The 18,100-nt window shown below is 42.4% G+C and overlaps 1 protein-coding gene across 3 annotated transcripts in view; it reads left to right on the top strand.

Moving 5' to 3' along the window:
* The window catches only part of amacr (alpha-methylacyl-CoA racemase), a 35,501-nt gene that overhangs the window by 8,031 nt on the left and 9,370 nt on the right, over positions 1-18,100 (top strand). For all 3 annotated transcript variants that reach the window (XM_041897858.1, XM_041897859.1, XM_041897860.1), the window contains exon 4: positions 6,469-6,629. In XM_041897858.1, coding sequence (XP_041753792.1) covers positions 6,469-6,629 — 161 coding nt within the window. The remainder of the gene's footprint in view (positions 1-6,468; positions 6,630-18,100) is intronic.

The following is an 18,100-nucleotide window of genomic DNA, read 5'->3' on the forward strand; positions in this document are numbered from 1 at the left end:
TTATAAGAAAACATTGAACATCTAATAGTCAACTCATAGTGTAAAAGCAGGTGAGCTGGTACAACTGTTAAAACACGTTTTAACAATTTTTGTAGTTTTTTGGGGGGTGGAAGCTTGCAGTCAATTGCTGCTCCCTGTTGCACACAACAAGCTTCCATTCCCCCCATCACAAAGGGAGTTATGGCTGATTTGAAATTGGCACTCTAGTCTCCTTTTCACCTCATTTAACACCTGATTTACAAAAAGTACATCTCAATAGGTGGTCCAGGTAAGTCATGACATAGCATAAGTGGGGGTGTGTCCAATGTTTTTTTGTGTGTGTGTAATTTACTGTATTTACTTGCGATATCGCTTTTCAACAGTAAAAGTAAAACAATCGCTGGAGGATGTCTTTAAGACAAGAACATCAACCCTGTTATGTCAACCCTGTTACGTATCTGTGTCAATAACGCAAAATTAACTTGCTAACAACCTTTTGTCGAATTCGTGTGGCTGTCGTCATCAACCGGAAACAGGGTATGCTATCATTTGACTTTTAAAATAAAATTCCACTTAATTACTCAAAATGACGGCGTCGACACGGCCACGACTTTTCACTGTGGAAGAGGATGTATCTGGTAATACACTTTGAAAGCGATGATGTCGAGGTGAGTGAAATAAGTAAACAGCAGATATAAAGTACCAGTCAAAGTCTGGACACACCTACTCATTCAAGGGTTTTTTCTTTATTTGTTTATTATTTTCTACATTGTAGAATAATAGTGAAGACATCAAAACTATGAAATAACACATATGTAATCATGTAGTAACCAAAAAAGTGTTAAAGTAGCCACCCTTTGCCTTGATGGCAGGTTTGCATAACAAACTTCCCTTATCCACCACCTTACTGATCAACGCCCGGTCACTGAGGGTGAAAGCGGATGAGCTGTCAGCGAATCTGCGCTTCCAACATGAATACTAGGAGGCCTGTTTGCTGGCGTTTACTGAGTCTTGGCTGGATGACAGAGTCCCGGACAGGGAAGTGGAGCTGGCAGGTGGTGTAAATCGATCCTGGTAAGCGAGAGACTCTGTACCCTCGACATTGAACTGCTTTCTGTCTCACTGCGACCCTTTTATCTTCCCCTTGAGCTCCCCCAATTGTTTGTTACCGTTGTGTACATTCAACCAGAAGCTAATACAGCAAAGGCATCATAGATTATTTATAATCTGTCACAGAAAGTGGATTCCATCTCCCCGACGCACCTACATTTATTTTACGGTATTTTAACAACTGCACTTTGCACAAGATCCTGCGCACGTACCACCAGTATGTGAAATGTCACACCAGGAAAAATAAGACTCTTGATTTGTGCTATGGGACAATACCAAATGCTTTCTCTGCCACCACCAGACCTCCCCTGGGGACATCAGACCACAATGTTGTCTACCTCCGGCCAACCGACTGTCGGCTCCTGGAGAGGGAGAAACCTACAGTTAAAACTGTCCAGATCTGGAACAACAATAGTATCACTCGTCTCCAAGGGTATTTTGACTGTACTATGTGGAAGGTATGAGGACAGCAGCTCTGATCTTAACGAACTCACAGACTATGTAAAGTTCTGTGTTGAGTCAGTTGTGCCTACCTGTAAAATCTTCCCTAACAATAAGCCTTGGGTATCAAAAAATCTAAAATCACTACTTAATAGGAAGAAGGCAGTTTATGCTGAGGGCAATAGACAGGCTTTAAGAGATGTACAACATGATACTGGTAGACAAGGAGGCATTCAAGCAAAGGGTGGAGAGGACCCTCTCCTCAGGAAACTCAAGGGTGGCCTGGCAGGGGATTAAATCCATGGCTAGTGCCCCCCCCCCACATAGGCAGGGGAAAGACCAATGCTGACTTTGGGAGACATGAGGGCCAAAACATGGCTAATCAACTAAATGTTTTCTTCTCAAGATTTGAATCCGATGGCTTTGTGTCTGAGGTAAAACAAATGGAAGCATCATTACAAATGTTTGAGGGTTGTTGTTAAACAGGCTGATGTTGTGAAGTTGTTCAGGGGATGTAATGCACACAAGTCCAGGCCCAGACAAAATAAGTGGACATGTGTTGAAGCACTGTGCTGAACAATTAACTGGTGTTTTTACAGACATTTTCCAATCCTTGCTTGACCAGCAACACGTGCCAGCATTGTGGAAAAACTCTATAATAATTATACCCATTCCTAAAGCATCTAATCCCTGTGTGCTGAATGACTGCCGCCTTCACATCCTTAGTAATGAAATGCTTTGAGAAAATTGTGAAAAGTCATATTCTCAGTGCCAACCAGAAGCTCTTCGACCTGTTTCAGTTTGCCTATCAGCCCAGCAGAGGAGTTGACGATGCCGTTCTTACGCTCCTCAACATGGTCTATAGACATCTAGAGGGCGCCAAATCCCATGTCAGTGTTCTGTTTGTTGACTTTTCTTCTGCCTTCAACACAATCCAGCCTTACATTCTGGTACAGAGACTCATAAGTGACTTCTTAGATGGAGGGCTGGTTTTGTGGCTGTTGGACTTACTGAGCCAGAGGTCACAGCGGGTCAAGGTGGGTCCCCACGTGTCGGAAAATACGCACCACCAACATGTGTTTTGTCCCCACTCCTGTACATCTTGTACACTAATAGTTGTACTAGTTCCCATCCTGACAGACACCTAGTTAAGTTCGCTGATGACACTGCCTTGATCAGCCTGTTGTATGATGACGAGGAACACCATGGCCCGGTCCTAAATGACTTTGTAGAGTGGTGTGATGAATCACACTTGGTCCTCAATACCAACAAGACCAAAGAGATGTGCATAGACTTCAGGAAGCGAACAACACCTACTTCTGCAACATGTATCAGAGGTCAGAACATAGAGATTGTAGAAGAATACAAATATTGGGTGTCCTCTTGAACAATAAGCTTCAGAGGAGTAAATGTACAGACCTGATCTACAAAAAGAGTCAACAGAGACTGTACTTTCTCAAAAATGTTGACTGTACTATACTGACTTTTTGTATTGTTTGTTGGTTTGGCAATGCCACTGGATTGTCACAGCAGCAAGCAATGTATTTGGAGTCAAACAGACAGGCTTGGATGAGATCTTTAAGGTCAGGGCCCTCAGCAAGGCTCACAAAATTATTTCAGACCCAAGCCACCCCCTGCTCCCGGACTTTGAACTACTCCCCTCTGGGTGCAGGTATAGGGCAGCCCCCCGGCAGGAATAACATAACTAGACAATAATTTGTGCCAGGTGTGATATCCCTCCTAAACAGCTTGGGCTAATGTTCCTATCGACCCAGTAAGGCCAGCAGGCTAGTCTCTTTTTTTTATTGGTATGTAACTGTTATGAATGTTGTATTGTACATTTGTTTTCTACTGTATTTAAACGCCACTTTAAACGTGTATATGATACTGCAACAAAATTTCCCAATGAGGACAATAAAGTCAGTAAGTAAGTTGTTTGCATTTTTACATTGTTACAGAAGTAAACATTTTTGTCAATACAATAGCCTACTTTGTTTGGGTGCATTTAGACTTTATCTAATAATTATAGCATTTACTGAATTGTTGTCAAAGTGCTATTTTTACATTTTATGCCACTTTGTAGGGTGGAGCCGTGCTTCAAGAAGTTTCATGGCATGTTGTAGGCTAAATGCAAACACTGACATTAATTTGTCCTACAAATCTTATAGGGAAATTGGGTTTTGAAATACTTATATTGTCCTCTGGTCACATTTAAATAATATTTTAAAGTATAATATAATTATACTTTTTGAGTGAGTCATTTAGTCAAATTTACTACAATTTTAAATACTCTTAGGGTTTTTTGTTGTGTTGAGTGTTAATAGTTTTTTGATAGTGAGTGTCTTTACACAATGGAAGACAAAATTAGTGTTATTCCTATTGACATGAATGTGGTGTCATGTTTACATTTTAGTCATTTAGCAGACGCCCTTATCCAGAGTAGTGAGTGCATACATTTTCATACTTTTTTTCATACTGGTCCCCCGGGGGAATTGAACCAACAACCCTGGTGTTGAAACACCATGCTCTGCGAACTGAGCTACACGGGACACTATATTAAAGAAGAGGTTGTGCTCTTTAAAACCAAGTTAAATTGTAATTTGTTTTTTTGTTTTTTTTGTTTGAAATGTGAAAAAATTAGCTTTATCTTTAAAATTCTCAGTAATCTACAGCAGCATTCTATAATTCTATTGTGGTCTAAAATACATATTTGTATGTTTTAGTGTTAGAGAAAATGTGCATGTTTTTCTAAAGGTCTCTTGATCAAAACATCTGTCCCCACCGCTGTGAACGTCTCACTGAGCTCTAGATTGCCTTCCTGAACTCGTTAGGAACTCACCTTTCATCTCATATTAGTATTGTCCATATATGACAAACAAAGTGTTTTTTGTTTAAAATCTATGAACTATTTTAGATTAATGGCTATAAATCAATATCTGAATGTGCTATAGGGATGAAACCACTCTCCTGCTGCGCTATGATGTAAGGATTGAAGGCATGTGCTTTGTCAGTGGCTGTGACGTAGGTTTCAGCCAGGAGTTGATGGACAGTCGGACACTTAACATCCATTTTTTGTTTTTAATTATATAAGGACTTGCCATTAGACTAGATTTTTTTCAGATCATTTACAGCATCCTTTGTTTACACTTAACATCATTTTTTGTTTTTAATTATATAAGGACTTGTCATTAGACTAGATTTTTTTTCAGATCATTTACAGCATCCTTTGTTTATGTACAGTGGGGGAAAAAAGTATTTAGTCAGCCACCAATTGTGCAAGTTCTCCCACTTAAAAAGATGAGAGAGGCCTGTAATTTTCATCATAGGTACACGTCAACTATGACAGACAAATTGAGAAAAAAAAATCCAGAAAATCACATTGTAGGATTTTTAATGAATTTATTTGCAAATTATGGTGGAAAATAAGTATTTGGTCACCTACAAACAAGCAAGATTTCTGGCTCTCACAGACCTGTAACTTCTTATTTAAGAGGCTCCTCTGTCCTCCACTCGTTACCTGTATTAATGGCACCTGTTTCAACTTGTTATCAGTATAAAAAGACACCTGTCCACAACCTCAAACAGTCACACTCCAAACTCCACTATGGCCAAGACCAAAGAGCTGTCAAAGGACACCAGAAACAAAATTGTAGACCTGCACCAGGCTGGGAAGACTGAATCTGCAATAGGTAAGCAGCTTGGTTTGAAGAAATCAACTGTGGGAGCAATTATTAGGAAATGGAAGACATACAAGACCACTGATAATCTCCCTCGATCTGGGGCTCCACGCAAGATCTCACCCCGTGGGGTCAAAATGATCACAAGAATGGTGAGCAAAAATCCCAGAACCACACGGGGGGGACCTAGTGAATGACCTGCAGAGAGCTGGGACCAAAGTAACAAAGCCTACCATCAGTAACACACTACGCTGCCAGGGACTCAAATCCTGCAGTGCCAGACGTGTCCCCCTGCTTAAGCCAGTACATGTCCAGGCCCGTCTGAAGTTTGCTAGAGTGCATTTGGATGATCCAGAAGCGGATTGGGAGAATGTCATATGGTCAGATGAAACCAAAATATAACTTTTTGGTAAAAACTCAACTCGTTGTGTTTGGAGGACAAAGAATGCTGAGTTGCATCCAAAGAACACCATACCTACTGTGAAGCATGGGGGTGGAAACATCATGCTTTGGGGCTGTTTTTCTGCAAAGGGACCAGGACGACTGATCCGTGTAAAGGAAAGAATGAATGGGGCCATGTATCGTGAGATTTTGAGTGAAAACCTCCTTCCATCAGCAAGGGCATTGAAGATGAAACGTGGCTGGGTCTTTCAGCATGACAATGATCCCAAACACACCGCCCAGGCAACGAAGGAGTGGCTTCATAAGAAGCATTTCAAGGTCCTGGAGTGGCCTAGCCAGTCTCCAGATCTCAACCCCATAGAAAATCTTTGGAGGGGAGTTGAAAGTCCGTGTTGCCCAGCGACAGCCCCAAAACATCACTGCTCTAGAGGAGATCTGCATGGAGGAATGGGCCAAAATACCAGCAACAGTGTGTGAAAACCTTGTGAAGACTTACAGAAAACGTTTGACCTGTGTCATTGCCAACAAAGGGTATATAACAAAGTATTGAGAAACTTTTGTTATTGACCAAATACTTATTTTCCACCATAATTTGCAAATCAATTCATTAAAAATCCTACAATGTGATTTTCTGGATTTTTTTTCCTCATTTTGTCTGTCATAGTTGACGTGTACCTATGATGAAAATTACAGGCCTCTCTCATCTTTTTAAGTGGGAGAACTTGCACAATTGGTGGCTGACTAAATACTTTTTTCCCCCACTGTATGTACCATGGTCCATACGGACATTGAGAAAGGATGATGCATCTCCCTCCATCTCTGCTTCTCTCACTCATGTATTCCTCTCCTCCTTTGTCAGGCTTGTTGTCCATGCTGGGCCGGAGCCATGAGAAGCCCTATGCTCCTCTGAACCTGGTGGCAGACTTTGCAGGCGGGGGTCTGACATGTGCCCTTGGGGTGGTCCTGGCACTGCTGGAGAGGACCAGGTCAGGCAGAGGGCAGGTCATTGACACCAGCATGGTGAGTACAAGATCACATCAGCCCAGTTGAGGTCTGAGCAGATCACAGGCCACATTTACACCCACAGTGCTGTTCTCAGTGCGCTGCCAGGCATCAAAGTACTGTTTTCTGTACACCTCCATATCCTCTAAAGACAATAGTGAGATGATGCTCTATAGCTCCAGGACTGTATATCATAAGATGATAGACATACTGGTTTGTACGTTGCAACATACACATTTTTGCCTAAAGAATGCCATAGGATATAATGTATATTTAACAGTAGATAACTATGTGACATTGAATGCGGGCTATCAACAACAAATGGTTGTGTTCCTGCCCCTTTAACCTGAACACTGCTCTGACACAGAAATCACAACCACAACACTATCAGCATGTCTTGTGGTTAGCTCAGTACAGTCCCACTACACAGTGCAAAATCGCAGATCAATTCCATCACTGAACCAACCCAGCACCACAATCGCAACTGAAAAAAGTAAAGAATACTGTATCTGTGATATTTTTAAGCATTCTCATGTACAGTACCATGTGAATTTTAAATGCCATTGATGTCCAGTATGGAGATTAGGTAGGATGTGCTAAGTACTTGACTTAGGCAGGAGCTCACCGGAACTGAGTACCTGCACCTTCTATAGAATATTTGCTCAAATAGTATTGAGGAGTTCCTGCACCTAAATATACTGAACAAAAATATAAACGCAATATGCAACAATTTCAACGATTTTACTGAGGTACAGTTCCATGGAGGAGGGTTTTGGATTTTTTTTTTTTAAGTGGTAGGAATCTGGTTATCTATATATTTATATTTATATACAGTGAGGGAAAAAAGTATTTGATCCCCTGCTGATTTTGTACGTTTGCCCAATGACAAAGACATGATCAGTCTATAATTTTAATGGTAGGTTTATTTGAACAGTGAGAGACAGAATAACGACAACAAAATCCAGAAAAACGGCTGTCAAAAATGTTATAAATTGATTAGCATTTTAATGAGGGAAATAAGTATTTGACCCCCTCTCAATCAGAAAGATTTCTGGCTCCCAGGTGTCTTTTATACAGGTAACGAGCTGAGATTTGGAGCACACTCTTAAAGGGAGTGCTCCTAATCTCAGCTTGTTACCTGTATAAAAGACACTTGTCCACAGAAGTAATCAATCAATCAGATTCCAAACTCTCCACCATGGCCAAGACCAAAGAGCTCTCCAAGGATGTCAGGGACAAGATTGTAGTCCTACACAAGGCTGGAATGGGCTACAAGACCATCGCCAAGCAGCTTGGTGAGAAGGTGACAACAGTTGGTGCGATTATTCGCAAATGGAAGAAACACAAAATAACTGTCAATCTCCCTCTGCCTGGGGCTCCATGCAAGATCTCACCTCGTGGAGTTGCAATGATCATGAGAACGGTGAGGAATCAGCCCAGAACTACACGGGAGGATCTTGTCAATGATCTCAAGGCAGCTGGGAACATAGTCACCAAGAAAACAATTGGTAACACACTACACCGTGAAGGACTGAAATCCTGCAGCGCCTGCAAGGTCCCCCTGCTCAAGAAAGCACATATACAGGGCCGTCTGAAGTTTGCCAATGAACATCTGAATGATTCAGAGGAGAACTGGGTGAAAGTGTTGTGGTCAGATGAGACCAAAATCGAGCTCTTTGGCATCAACTCAACTCTTGTGTTTGGAGGAGGAGGAATGCTGCCTATGACCCCAAGAACACCATCCCCACTGTCAAACATGGATGTGGAAACATTATGCTTTGGAGGTTTTTCTGCTAAGGGGACAGGACAACTTCACTGCATCAAAGGGACGATGGACGGGGCCATGTACCGTCAAATCTTGGGTGAGAACCTCCTTCCCTCAGCCAGGGCATTGAAAATGGGTCGTGGATGGGTATTCCAGCATGACAATGACCCAAAACACACGGCCAAGGCAACAAAGGAGTGGCTCAAGAAGAAGCACATTAAGGTCCTGGAGTGGCCTAGCCAGTGTCCAGACCCTAATCCCATAGAAAATATGTGAAGGGAGCTGAAGGTTCGAGTTGCCAAACGTCAGCCTCGAAACCTTAATTACTTGGAGAAGATCTGCAAAGAGGAGTGGGACAAAATCCCTCCTGAGATGTGTGCAAACCTGGTGGCCAACTACAAGAAACGTCTGACCTCTGTGATTGCCAACAAGGGTTTTGCCACCAAGTACTAAGTCATGTTTTGCAGAGGGGTCAAATACTGATTTCCCTCATTAAAATGCAAATCAATTTATAACATTTTTGACATGCGGTTTTCTGGATTTTGTTGTTATTCTGTCGCTCACTGTGCAAATAAACCTACCATTAAAATTATAGACTGATCATGTCTTTGTCAGTGGGCAAACGTACAAAATCAGCAGGGGATCAAATACTTTTTTCCCTCACTGTTATATATATATATATATATATATATATATATATATATATATATATATATATATATATATATATAACTGTAAATCGCTCTGGATAAGAGCGTCTGCTAAATGACTAAAATGTAATGTAAATGTAAATAGTTTCTGAATAGTTGGGGCGCGAATCTGTTGCATCCCGCAGTGTGTGCGATGTTTGTAAACCATCTGTCAATGATGGCTTTACAGTGGTGTGGTGTTGGACTGATGTTGTTTATCGTGTACATACCCGCTACAAAAGGACAAAATTATGAAAACGCTGCGGAATCCAATATACAGCAGAGAGTTTCTACTACAATGCAACTCAAACACAAATGCGATGGATATCCCAATGGCCCATCTAATCCCCGATTGTCTGCGAGTGGATTACAAACCCAAATGCAAATGTAAAAAACGCGGGGGAATCAGACAGAGAACAAACTTCCATTACCCACCACCTTACTGATCAACGCCCAGTCACTGAGGGCGAAAGTGGATGAACCGTCAGCGAATCTGCGCTTCCAACATGAATAGTATTGAGGAGTTCCTGCAACTAAACATGCAATTTCAACGATTTTACTGAGTTACAGTTCATAAAAGGAAATCAGTCAATTGAAATAAATTCATTAGGCCCTAATCTATGGATTTCACATGACTGGATTTCGCAGCCATGGTTGGGCCTGGGAGAACAGTCCCACCCACTTGGGAGCCAGGCCCACCCACTGGGGAGCCAGGCCCAGCCAATCAGAATGAGTTTTTCCTCACAAAAGGGCTTTATTACAGACAGAAATACTCTTCATTTTCATCAGCTGTCAGGGTGGGTGGTCTCAGACGATTCCGCAGGTGAAGAAGACAGATGTGGAGGTCCTGGGCTTGTGTGGTTACACATGGTCTGCGGTTGTGAGAACAGTTGGACGTACTGCAGAATTCTCTAAAATGACATTGGAGGCAGCTTATGGTAGAGAAATTAACGTTCAGTTGTCTGGCAACAGCTCTGGTGGACATGCCTGCAGTCAGTATGCCAGTTGCAAGCTCCCTCAACCTGAGACATCTGTGGCATTGTGTTGTGTGACAAAACTGCACATTTTAGAGTAGCCTTTTATTGTCCCCAGCACAAGGTGCACCTGCGTAATGATCATGCTGTTTAATCAGCTTCTTGATATACCACACCTGTCAAGTGAATAGATTATCTTGGCAAATGAGAAATGCTCACTAACAGGGATGTAAACAAATTTGTGCATAGAATTTGAGAGAAATAAGCTTTTTGTGCGTATGGAACATTTCTGGGATCTTTTATTTCAGCTCATGAAACATGGAACCAACACTTTACATGCTGCGCTTATTTTTGTTCAGTATATAAACGGTACCGACACTCAAAATGAGTACTAGCACCTATTTCAGTCTAAGTCAAGCACTGGATGTGCTCAAGGTTTGGTTTCATTGACTTTTGCCGTACCACACTGTCATATTTTTATTAGAGCCCCATTTTCATTTTTCAATGAATATATTAACTCCATGATCGCTGTAAACATTACGTTTTGCCTAAGGCTTGTACTTTATTTTTCCTCCAGGCATTGTTGGCACTTTTCTATAGCTTTTCCAAAGTTAGTTACCCCAATTTTAACTTTAATACTATGCATTGAAGAGATATCTCCAAATGTACTTCCCAAAAAATTACACGGTTTTAGTTACAGGAAAAATCATATTGTAGCTATTCAAATGTTCTGTAAACCAACAAAGACATGATTCTCTTTATGTAGACAGCATCTGTAGGTAAACAAACAGCCGGCTACTTCCTATTCATGCCTGTGATGTAGATGATTGATGCTTTGTCAGTAAGAAGTACATGTAATATGCTGTTACTGCCTCAGTGAGGGTCCATGACAATCACATCATTATTGTTGGTCTGCAAGGCAATTAGCCCTGCCATTTTGTTCAATGGCAACCATCTCAAAATATTTCTTTAATCTAGTGCCACATGCAAACATGAACACAGCTGTGAGGGGTCAGACTGACTGCCGAAAGGTACTTAGCACAGTAGGAGGTCGTTCTTTCTCTTGCTAGAACAAAAGACACCGCCTGCTGCGTACCGACCTGGTACCGACGAACCAGACGTTTCTACATGTAGAAGCCTGCCCGTCAGTGGCCGACAACTTAACTTTGAGCTAATCAGAGAGCACTGAGCTCCGCGTTACAACAAAAGGAAAAAAGAGGGCACTTTTCCCATTGTAATCCACTCCCTTTTCATCTGAATTGTTCTAACTAAAACAATAAAGCTGCATAATAAATATTTTTATTCTAGATTAACTCTTTACATCTTTTACATCTAGCTAAGGAGTTTTGTTCCTTGACGAAGCATTTTTTGTTATGTTTGGCAATGTGCACTTTCTCATTAGTTAGCTAGCTAACGTTAGCTTGCTAACTGAACCAGGCAGTGTCACACATTCTAATGAAACAAATAGGGTTGTAAGTGCTGCACAATAAACACAACACTAAATGCTTTACAAGCTAGCTATCTAGCAAGATGAAATAATTTAATTCACTCTCCATTATCCCATACTGCCAGTGCCAGTTCGCTTGCTAGCTAACATTAGCTAAATGGTTAGCATTTCCATTTGGCAGATAGCACAACATAGCTAGCTAGCTACTCCACCGAATCTCTGCAGCTAACAGGCAGTTGCTTAATTGAAAAACGAATCCATTGTGATTTAATTATAATGTTGCTAGCTAAGATAGTTATCTAGCTAGTTGTGGCCATCTGGCTAGTATCAATAAAGGCTTATTATAAATTCTAGCTAGCTAGCAACAACACTAGCGCCAAAGAAAGTACAGTGTGAAGATGGGCAGAAACTGCATCTCCAATAGAAATCCCCTATCACATTTGTCATGGCGACGATGGCTAGCTAAACTCATGCGCAGAAACATGTAATCGGGTCCAATGGTCGTCTCGCACCGAACTGCGCATGTGCAGGCCGTTAAATCAAAGGCACTCCTTCGATATGAAGTTGTTTTTGACAAACATGAAAACGTGTGTCACTTTTACGAGGTTGGAGTAATAACATGTTCAACTACTTAAGACATTAGCTCGAATCTAGTTTGTGCCTTTAGATTTAGAGAAAATAACAACTAAGGAAGAATTTTTCACTTCTCTCATTGACTTCTCAAACCCCAAACCCTTGCCTGGTCTGCTTGGTCTGTTTCGCAAGAGTGCTCGGAAGTCTCGTGGTGTTCTGCCTCTGGGTTTAGGAACTCTGTGCTAGTGCAGCTTGCTAGTTGGCTAACATTAGCTATATAGCTACAAATGTAGAAGCAGGCAAAAATAATGCTACTGCCACCTTGTGGTCTGGAGTATTTTAACGAGGCTGATGGTGGATGATCTGTTCTATGTGAACAACAAAACATTTACTGCCGATACTCTTGGCAGAGGTGCTAAGTACCTATCGACATGCCCGGTCCTGGCCGTTCTGCCGTCCAAGGCGAGACAAAATAATTGCTGCCCTCCTATCCCCACAAAACTAGGATAGTGTAGTCGGCCTGCAATGCAGTTTTATGAGTGCCCATCCATGTCATACCATTTGTAAAATAGGCAGTTTCATTGGCTTTATTAGCCTAATCCTGATTTCATGACCAAGGTTTAAGACTAATAATTTTGGCTATTTAAGATCTGCATATCAGATACCCAAGTTTATCAGCAGTTATTTTGAGCCTATTTGCGATGCGAATCAATGTGTTTACACAGCGGGAAATGCAGAAGTATTTTCTTTGCTATGATCAGCTCGTCAAAAATGGATATATAGAAATCTCTGACAATTTAGCAGGAGTGAAACTCCCGGACAGCAGTCGTGAGTAGCCAAATTTTACATGGAGTCATAAGATCAGCCACGATGGCTAAGTTTCCACCTCCTGAAAACTTTGACTTCAGTTGCCCAGAACACTGGCCAGAATGGCTCCAACGGTTTCATCATTACAGGTAGAAACTAAGCTAAACAAAGAGGGTGGAGAGGTACAGGTCTGTACTATGCTCTATTTGCTGGGGAAGGAAGCTGAACAAGTTTTCAAGACATTCACTTTTTCCATGGAGGAGGATCAGAACGATTTATGAGACTGTTATGAGTGAACTGGACATTATTAGAGGCCGCTTTCATCATCGCGCCCAAAAGTCAGAAGCCTGCACGAGAAATACATCGGAAGCCTGCACGAGAAATACATCAGAAGCCTGCACGAGAAATACATCAGAAGCCTGCACGAGAAATACATCAGAAGCCTACACGAGCTAGCTGATTCATGCGCTTTCGACACTGCCAAAAAACGAAAATATCCCGGACAGGTTGGTCATAGGGATATTAGATAAGGATTTGTCAGAGAAGCTTCAGCTAATGCCGGACTTGATGCTCGACAAAGCGGTAGAGCTTGTGAGACAGTCGGAGCAAGTAAAAGGGCATATTAGCGAACAAGGGGCTGATGCTAACGCTGCACAGCTCAGTGAAGTAGCATACAAACGCACGTCGCACAATGAGAAACAGAGACAAAACAAAGGGGCCAAAGAAAAAGGACACCATGTGAACATGACAGGACACTTCAGATGTAGTAAAGCTAAAGAGGACAGATGTGCTGCTAGGAATGCAGAATGTAGGAAGCTGGAATATTTTGCGGTTCTTTGTCGCTTCCGTGTGGTCAAAGAGGTTACTGCAGCCAACAGGGGAGGAGAAGAGGATGAGTTCTATTTCCTGGGAAAGTCACAGATGTTGATGACTCAAACAATGCATGGACAGTGGAAACTGCCAATAAAATGTACTTAAAAAGACGTTTAGGTTGACACAGGCAGATACAATTGTCATCAGAAAAGACTTATAGCACACTAAAAAATATGCCACCACTGAAGAGCACAGTAACTAGACAGCCCAGGGGGTGAACTGAACTGTATGGGTCACTATACATTTACTAATATTTGGAAAGGACAGCAGTTTAGGTTCAAAATGTATGTGATAAAGGGGTCAAATGTTAGCCATCTGCCAGGCCGTAATGTAGATGTTGCAATGGGCTTAGTAAAGAGAATAGAAGAAATCAAAAGCACAGAGGAGCTCAAGAGTGCTCATCCTGCAGACGTGGGCAAACTGAAGATAAAACCAATCAAAATAAGCCTGTGAGATGATTGTGGTACCCTACAGTGTAAACACAGCCAGACGTGTGCCCATGCTCCCCAAGGTGAAAAGGGAGCTTGACCGCATGGTGGCGTGATCACAGAGATCAGGGAGCCTACAGAGTGGTGTGCTCCTATGGTCCTGGTTCCCAAGAAGAGCAAAGATCAGCTGAGGGTATGTGCTGATCTGAGAATGTTAAAAAAGTCAGTGAAAAGAGAGTCATACGTTCTACCTACATATCCTGCGAAAGCTGGCTGGTGCCAAGATGTTTTCTCTTTTAGATGCAGGAAGTGGCTTCTGCCAGATTCCACTAGACAGAGAGAGTGCCAAGCTTAACATATTTATAATGCCTTTTGGAAGGTACTGTTTCAGCAGACTTCCATTTTTGGAATCACTAGTGCCCCAGACATCTTCCAGCATGAGATTACAGGGCTCCTGAAGGACTAAGAGGGCGTGGCCATTTACGTGGATGATATCCTTATTGTCTCAGACACACCAGAGGATCATGATGTGAGACTCCTATACACACTGAAGGAAGCAGGTTTGAAGCTCAACCAAGACAAATGTCTACTGCGACAGAAACGTCTCAACTAGCTATGACATGGCATGCCATTCTCGTCAAAGCAGTCACCCAGCTGGAGCCACCAAGCAACATGACTGATCTGAGGATCATTCTGGGTATGATCCACTGCCTAGGCATGTACCTACCGGGTCTAGCTGATGTCACCAAACCGCTCATCAACCTGATCGAGTGATGCTGCAATGCAGGTGGAGGCCTTTAGGAAGGTAAAGCAACTCGTCACCTGTACTGGCATTTTATGACATGACAAAGCCTATCATAGTCAATGCAGATGCCAGTAGTTATGGGTTAGGCGGGGTCCTACTACAGAAATACGATGGACAGTTAAAGTCAGTCGCTTATTGTTCCAGGACTCTCACAGATGCAGAGAAGCGCTATGCACAGATGGAAAAGGAGTGTCTCGCGGTAGTCTGGGCATGTGAGAAGTTAACCAGATATCTGTATGGCCCAGATGCATTCACACTGCAGTGATATCACAAACCTCTCATTCCACTCCAAAGACCTTGACTTAGTGCCTTTGAGGTGCCAGAGACTGTTGATGTGAATGATGCGTTATAACCCAACACCCTTTCCAGACATCCGCAGGCAGCTGTTACATGAGAGATCGCAGAGCTGACCAGTATAATCGAGGCCTATGAGGCCATGCTGTATGAACTGCATCCTATCTCACCCACCAAGTTTGACGTCGTCAAGAAGCAGACACAACAGGATGCAGAGCTGCAGATGGTGAAACACTGTGACAACAAGATTACCTAAGTATGCAGTCAAAGTGCCAGACAAGGTAAAAGCCTACTACACCTCCCGACAGCACATCTCAAGAACTAGTGTTGTATGGTAATAGAATAGTAGTGCCACAAAACATGAGAAATGAGATGTTAGAGCGCATACATGACACAGTCATTAGGACATTTGTGAAGTGCCGGGAGCGAAGTAGTGTGTGGTGGCCTGGAATAAGTAAACACATCCAGCAAATAGTCAGTACATGCAAACACTGTCAGGAGTCCAAATCTATTCAGAGGAGGGAAGCTCTGATCACCACTCCACTCCCCAGTCGCCCATGGGAAAGAGTAGCAGCTGACATATGTGAACTCAACAAGCAAAACTACTCGGTAGTTGTGGAATACACTATATATACATAAGTATGTGGACACCCCTTCAAATTAGTGGATTCGGCTATTTCAACCACACCTGTTGCTGACAGGTGTATAAAATGGAGCACACAGCAATACAATCTCAGACAAACATTAGCAGTAGAATGGCCTTACTGAAGAGCTCAGTGACTTTCAACGTGGCACGGTCATAGGATACCACCTTTCCAACAAGTCAGTTCGTCAAATTTCTGCTATGGTAGAGCTTCCCCGGTCAACTGTAAGTGCTGTTATTGTGAAGTGGAAATGTCTGGGAGCAACAACTGCTCAGCCGCGAAGTGGTAGGCCACACAAGTGCTAAAGTGCGTAGCGCGTAAAAATCGTTTGTCCTCGGTTGCAACACTCAATACCAAGTTCCAAACTGCCTCTGGAAGCAACGAAAGTACAAGAATTGTTAGTCGGGAGCTTCATGAAATGGGTTTCCACATTGATACATTCAATTGATTGCACATGATTTGGAAAGACACACACCTGTCTATATAAGGTTCCATAGTTGACAGTGCATGTCAGAGCAAAAACCAAGCCATGAGGTCGAAGGAATTGTCCATAGAGCTCCGAGACAGGATTGTGTTGAGGCACAGATCTGGCGAAGGGTACCAAAAAATGTCTGCAGCATTGAAGGTCCCCAAGAACACAGTGGCCTCCATCATTCTTAAATGGAAGAAGTTTGGAACCACCAAGACTCTTCCTAGAGCTGGCTGCCTGGCCAAACTGAGCAATCGGGGGAGAAGGGCCTTGGTCAGGGAGGTGACCAAGAACACGATGGTCGCTCTGACAGAGCTCTACAGTTCCTCTGTGGAAATGGGAGAACCTTCCAGAAGGACAACCATCTCTGCAACACGGTCTTAATGGTAGAGTGGCCAGACCGCCCGCTTGGAGTTTGACAAAAGGCACCTAAAGACTCTCAGACCAATCAGAGTCTAGTCTGATGAAATCAAGATTAAACTCTTTGGCCTGAATGCCAAGCGTCAAGTCTGGAGGAAACCTGGCACCATCCCAACTGTGAAGCATGGTGGAGGCAGCATCATGCTGTGGGATGTTTTTCAGCGGCAGGGACTGGGAGACTAGTCAGGATTGAAGGAAAGTTGAATGGAGCAAAGTACAGAGCGATCCTTGATGAAAACCTGCTGCAGGCGAAGGTTCAACCTTCAAACAGGACAACGACCGTAAGCACACAGCCAAGACAACACAGGAGTGGCTTCGGGACAAGTCTCTGAATGTCTTGAGTGGCCCAGCCAGAGCATGTACTTGAGCCTGATCGAACGTCTCTGGAGAGACCTGAAAATAGGTGTGCAGCAACGCTCCCCATCCAACCTGACAGAGCTTGAGAGGATCTGCAGAGAAGAATGGGAGAACGTCCCCAAATACAGGTATGCCAAGCTTGTAGCGTCATACCCAAGAAGACTTGAGGCTGTAATTGCTGCCAAAGCCACTTCAATAAAGTACTGAGTAAAGGGTCCGAATACTTATGTAAGTGTGATTTTTTCCGTTTTTTATTTTTAATAAATTAACAAAAATGTCTAAAAACCTGTTTTTGCTTTGTCATTATGGGGTATTGTGTGTAGATTGATGAGGGGAAAAAAATATTTAATGAATTTTTGAATAAGGCTGTAACCTAACAAAATGTGGAAAAAGTCAAGTGGTCTGAATACTTTCCGACAGTACCGGTCAAAAGTTTGGACACACCTACTCATTCCAGGGTTTTTCTTTATTTTTTCTATTTTCTACATTGTACAATAATAGTAAAGACATCAAAACTTTGAAATAACACATATGGAATCATGTAGTAACCAAAAATGTGTTAAACAAATCAAAATATATTTGAGATTTGAGATTCTTCAAATAGCCACCCTTTGCCTTGATGACAGCTTTGCACACTGTTGGCATTCTCTCAACCAGCTTCATAATGTAGTCACCTGGAATGCATTTCAATTAACAGGTGTGCCTCGTTAACCTCTACGGGATTGGTGTCACGTATACGGGAAGGTTGAGCTAACGTGCGCTAATGTGATTAGCATGAAGGTTTGCTGTTACTTACATAGACATGTCTTACATGGGTTGAAAGCTTACATTCTTGTTAATCTAACTGCACTTTCCAATTTACAGTAGCTATTACAGTGAAATAAAATCATGCTATTGTTTGAGGCGATTGCACGACAACAAAAAACTTATCACGGCAACTGGTT

Source organism: Coregonus clupeaformis, chromosome 15 (assembly GCF_020615455.1).
Source record: "Coregonus clupeaformis isolate EN_2021a chromosome 15, ASM2061545v1, whole genome shotgun sequence".
NCBI classification, from domain to species: Eukaryota; Metazoa; Chordata; class Actinopteri; order Salmoniformes; family Salmonidae; genus Coregonus; species Coregonus clupeaformis.